General features: G+C 38.2%; 1 protein-coding gene across 1 annotated transcript; it reads right to left on the reverse strand.

Annotated features, from left to right (window-relative positions):
* Positions 1-2,609: 2,609 nt before the first annotated feature.
* LOC143638679 (olfactory receptor 5AR1-like) lies at positions 2,610-3,533 on the reverse strand. The gene has a single exon (XM_077106503.1). The coding sequence runs from the start codon at positions 3,531-3,533 to the stop codon at positions 2,610-2,612; it is 924 nt and encodes a 307-aa protein (XP_076962618.1).
* Between the last annotated feature and the right edge of the window lie 2,340 nt (positions 3,534-5,873).

The raw sequence follows: 5,873 nt of genomic DNA on the forward strand, positions 1-5,873 counted from the left end.
CTGAAAGTTAAGGTCAATGAAGGAAAAGGGGTTCCATTTCCCTACTTAGGGGTGACAAGAAACATTTACAAAATCAAGAGATTCAGCTAAAGTCTAGCACTCCAGTAAGTAAGATTTTCTTCATTACACAATAGGATATATCAATGCTTGTGGGAGAAAGTGGACTGAATAAAGAAGAAGGTTAGTTGTGAGTGAATTTCAACTCTGTTAATGTTTGTTTGTTTACTTTTAAGCCTTTACCAGGCAACCAGGCCCTAAGATGGACTTAGGATGGGAGATGAAAAAAGTTAACCAAACATGTCTCCATCCCTCCAAAGGGTTTCAGTTGAGGTGGGCAAAACAAAAATTGGGAAAATGCACAGAATTTCACTAGAAAGTCAAGGATCATTAAACTATAATATATACACAAAGCACAAAGGGAAAACAGAATTCTTTCTTCCCTTTGAAACATCAAACAAAACTACCTAGAAAAGAAGATGGGATTTAACTTTAGAATTTAAAGATGAATAGGACTAGGACAGACAGGAAATAAAAAGATTTACATGCCATATTTAGGAGTTTGGAATCTATCTTATATGCAAAGGGTGACATGAAATAGTTCAAAACAGCGTGGAGGGTAATAAAGGGTTGTCAGATTTACATTTAAACCACTGTGGCAATTTTGGTAAAGTAGATTTGATAGGATCCAGGGTGCATTCAGGAAGAAGAGAAACATGATTATTTAGCTAATCCTGGCAAGAAAGGAATGTGCCTTGATTTAGGACAGTGGCAGTGGCAGTGGAGAAGAATCTAATTCAAGAGGTATTTGGGAGGAAGAATTGACAGGATTTGATACTTGATAGAATGTAGGGAGTTGAGGAAGAAGAATGTATCAAGGATTGACACTTAGTTGTTAGCCTTTAATATCCAGGCAATACCATTTACACAGATGGGAGATGGGAAGGGGGAGGATTAGGTTAAGAAGGGTTCCATTTTGAAACATTAAGTGTGAAGTACCTGAGGAACTACCAAGTGGAATTTCCAGCTGGTAGCTCCAAATAAAGATCTAGAGCTCTAAGTGAGTTAGTTTTCACATGGCTACCAAGTAAGCCACATGACCTCAATCATAGCTAGGATTTGGGAGCTCATGGAGGAGAGCTACTAAGGCTACATAGTTGTTGAAAGTAGAGGTTGAAAATAAACTATTCTTGGGACCCAAATTGAGCCTGACCTAGATGTAGGTAAATATTATTTTGGGGGTTTACTTACAGCTTGAACCAGTGTGATTATTTCTTCCCAACTAGTCACTAGATTTTGCTCACTTTCTAGGCCTTAATTCCCTCATCTATAGAATAAAAAGATATTAAGGTTTATATTCTTCAGATGTGGGGTTATATTGTATGAATCTGTAGTTTATTGCTCAATATATTTGGTTTCACCATTTTGTGTGTGTATGTGTGTAGTGGTGGTAAGAGAACCTAAAGCCACATGCATTCTAAGCAAGCTTCCTACCACTGAGCTGTCCGCCAGATCCATTGGTCAATATATTTGAATAAGAAAGCAATTTCTGTAAATTTGATGCATCTTTACAAATGCTGAGGACTAGTCATGGACTAATTAATTAATTGTGATTATGCTTACACTTGTGTTGCCTGTTGAAGTATATTGGAGAATAGCAATGAACTTGGTCCAGGTCCACTCAGAATTTGCACACAAAAAAATTCATAGCAGTAATTCAGGGCTGGAGATTCCACTAACCAGTGGTCAAATGTCCTTTTCACAGGATCTTCCAATTGTATTTAGTTAATGTCCTCTACTGTTTGGCTGAGTATTACTCTAATATTTATCCCTATCAACCTCAATAGTTGCACCTAAGAATTTATGTATATGCTCACATTTTACAGCCTTGAAGTGGCAGCAGTGGAACAGCAATTGGAAGATAAATATCCAGAAGTCTTCTGAGTTCTTATGAAAGATATCAACTGAACCTTATCCATCCTATGGTGTACCAAACCTCAATATAAAATGTGTGGCACAAGACAGTTATTTGCATTCTGGTTGTCATCCACATTCTCTCCTTTTGTTTCCACTTTTTTATTGGTGCATTATAGTTGTACATAATGATGGGATTTGTTGTTACATATTTGTACATGCACACAATAGAACTATATAATTTGACCATTATCATTTTCCCTTTCCCTTTCCTCCTCTCGCTCCCTGGTTCTTTTCCTCTACAGATCTCCCTTTGATTTTCATGAGATCCCATCCTGCCACCTTTCTTTTCCTTCATGTTCTTCAAATAACATAAAGTCAAATTATATGTTTTCTAACTTTCTTGTTATTTTACAATTATTTTAACTTATAACTAGTGCTATCATACAGGTTCACCACTCAGATTGATATATCTATACCTACATTTCAACATTTCATTCACTTGTTTCAGAAAATATGTATTATTTTGTCCATATCCTCCAACTGCATTGCTGTTTATCTAAACAGCTACTTCTGAACACTCAGAGCAATTCAATTCTTCTTACCAAAGCTTCATGTGCTGGCACAGAAAACACTGTGAATTAAATTTAAGTGAGTCTTCACAAAACCTATTATATTTTGAAATACACAATACTATATTAGAGACTGTGCCTCAGTATTTTCTGTAGGGCAATTTTCACTTCCTGATTTCTCAAACTGTAGATGAGAGGATTTAACATGGGGATCACCATTGTATAAAATATAGAGACCAGCTGATTTCCTGACAGGGATGCATATTGAGAGGGCTGCAAGTAAGTGTACATAGTTGTTCCATAGTAGAGACCAACAGCAGTGAAGTGGGAAGCACAAGTGGAGAAGGCTTTCTGTTTTCCAGAAGCTGAAGGAATTCCCAGGATAGTCATGAGTATAGACATGTAGGAGACAAGGATCACCACAATGGAGGTGACCAACGTGAATCCTCCACAGATAACAACCAACATCTGAGTAACCCAGGGATCTGAGCAAGCCAGAGCCAACAGTGGAGGGATGTCACAAAAGAAGTGTGGGAGGATATGTGGTTGACAAAATGACAGTTGTGTGACGGAAGTTGTTACAGCAACCATGTTAACTAAGCCGCCAAGGTAGCATCCTGCTACCAAGAAGAGACAACGACCTCTCGACATGGTAAGGTGGTAGAATAGTGGGTGACAGATGGCAGTATAGCGGTCATAGGCCATGGAAGCCAAAATATTACATTCAGCAGAGGCAAATATTATAAAAATGCCCATCTGAGTCACGCATCCAAGGAAAGGAACCTCATGCAGCTGAGATAATAAATTTGTTAAAGTCTTTGGGGTTGTGGTGGATGACAAACAAACATCAAGGAAGGACAGATTAGAGAGAAAAAAATACATGGGAGTGTGGAGGTGGGAGCTGATTATTATCAAGACTACCAGGCCTAGGTTCCCCAACACAGTGATGATATAAACAACAAAGAAAACTCCAAATAGCAGAACTGCAAGCTGTGGGTTGTCTGTCATTCCAAGAAGGATGAATTTAGTCACTATAGATGAATTCTCCATTGACACAGCTGAGAATTATTGTGGACTAGTTAAAACTCTTCAGACATGCTTTAAGTGAGAAAATAAGACAAAACTGGATGATATGAGTAAAACAGCTCCATTTGAAGCACACAAATCCATGACACAATCCATCCCTTCTCCTCATCTGTAGTCTCACTTTAGACCCTTCCCAAACAGGTTCACTATTTCCCAGGCACAACATGGAAGAGGTAAAGACTAAAGGGGAAGGGAAAAAAAGGAAGTAAAGAAAACTCAGAAAGTAAAAGGAACACAGGGAAGAAAATAAAGGCCCAGGAAGCAAAAAGTTCATTATAATATTTGTGAAAGAAATGAGTGAGAGTTTTGCTCTTCACCAACACAGGACTACACACTCTTGGAAAAAATAATGGATTGGTCAAATTATATTGTTATATTGTGTGCATGTATGAATATGTAACATCAACTTCCACCATTATGTACAACTATACTGCACCAATAAAAATTATGGAAAGGGCTGGGGATGTAGCTCAATGGTTAAGTGCCCCTGGGTTCAGGTTCAATTCCCAGTACCCTCCCTCCAAAATATGGAAAGAAAAAACATAAATATGACAAATTAAATACAAAAATGTAAACAAAATAAAAGTGTAAAAGAAAAAAATTAGTGCTATGAACTTCCATGTTACTCTCTCTCCTCTTTTCAAACCACATCCAAGGAATTATTGGAAATGAGGTAATTGGTAAATATGTCAACCAATTTCATCTACAGAGAGGATCCTCCTCCCACCTTCAGTATTGTGACATTTCTGAAAGAATAGAAGTCACCAATACTCACTATTTGTGTTGGTCAGTAGAGGATTTTCCAGGACCATGATCATCTCTCCATTGATTGATTGTTGCAGAAGTGAGGAATGCTCCTAAGTGACCATAAGAAACTGGGATCAAGTTTGCGGGTATCATTGGGTCCTGTGAAATAGTAACCACAGAAGAACCAATACTATCAGGATTCTTGCAGCTTCTGGCTCATCACTTACCATTTATTTTGACCATGCTTGGAACAAAGGGAATACAAATGCAAAACTAACTGTGACTTAGTGAACAGATATATCTGAGCAAAGGACCAAGTCCCCAAATGGTTGAAGTCATATGGTACTAAGTGCATGGGCTCTGTCCCACTCTCTAAAGGTTACAGGCTATCTCTCCATGATGCTAGCTTGCTGCCTAAAAACAAATGCCAGGGCTGTGCCATGGATGAAGCACTAGATAAAATAAGAGATGGGTCCATGTAGCTCCATCTTCATTTATAGAATCCAAACCGACTTTGAGCTCCTATGGATCACTGGGTAATCATTGGTGAATCATGCCTAGAAATAGTTCCTGTGTTTAACTAGAGGCTGGACAAGGGGACCTCTGAAGGGAAACCCCAAATTTGATTAAAAAGAAAGTCATGGGCTGAGGTTGTGGCTCAGTGGTAGGGTGCTCACCTAGTATACATGGGACACGGGGTTCAATCTTCAGCACCACACAAAAATAAAATAAAGGTATTGTGTCCAGCTAAAACTAAAAAATAAATAAATATATATTTTAAAAAAGAAAGTCATGGACTAGAAATGTAGCTCAGTGAAAGGGCATTTGCCTGGCACACACAAGGCCCTGTGTTCTATCTCCAGCCATGAAGAAAAAGAATAAAAAAAGAAAGTCATGTGTGTTTGAATTCACCCCAAAACACAGATTCATTACTTGGTTTAATAGTTAAAATCTCTGATTCTGAGACCTTATGGTTGTTTTTGAATCCTGGCTCAGAAGATCACTAGTTCTAATGACCTAGGGCACACCCTATCTAAGCTTTAGTGTACTCTGTAAGAGGGATACAAGTAGGACCTCTGCCATGGGGCAATTGTGAATATTAAATGAAATATTGTAAGTAAAGCACTGGGTACATATTAGGTGCTCACTGAATTATTTTCTTCTTTCCTTCAGGACAACTCCACTTGTATATTTATTACCTTTTCCACTGTATTTCACCAAGTGGAAGCAGAGGTATTGTGTATATGCAATTGGTATCATTTTAGATTGATAGAAGTGGACCTTAGAAAAACCAGTAGAATCATAATTCCTATGCCCCACACTCTTACTCCCCTTCCCACACATATAAAGTGTGGCCAGAGCCAATGAAAAGAGGTTCTCTCAGTTGTGCTAATTCATTTCATTGTTGTTGTTGTTCTACCCAAACTGCTGGTGTTAACTGCTACTGCTACTGTTTAGCACAGCAACCTGCCTACTGGAATATTCTACAACTTATCCCTCCAAATGGGGAGATTCAAAGAGAAAAGAGTGGGAAGAATGAAGGTTAATGGAAAGACA

The sequence above is a fragment of the Callospermophilus lateralis genome, chromosome X, assembly GCF_048772815.1.
Source record: "Callospermophilus lateralis isolate mCalLat2 chromosome X, mCalLat2.hap1, whole genome shotgun sequence".
NCBI lineage: Eukaryota > Metazoa > Chordata > Mammalia > Rodentia > Sciuridae > Callospermophilus > Callospermophilus lateralis.

Coding starts and splice junctions, on each gene's coding strand:
- LOC143638679 (XM_077106503.1), bottom strand. CDS start 3,533: ATGGAGAATTCATCTATAGTGACTAAATTCATCCTTCTTGGAATGACA.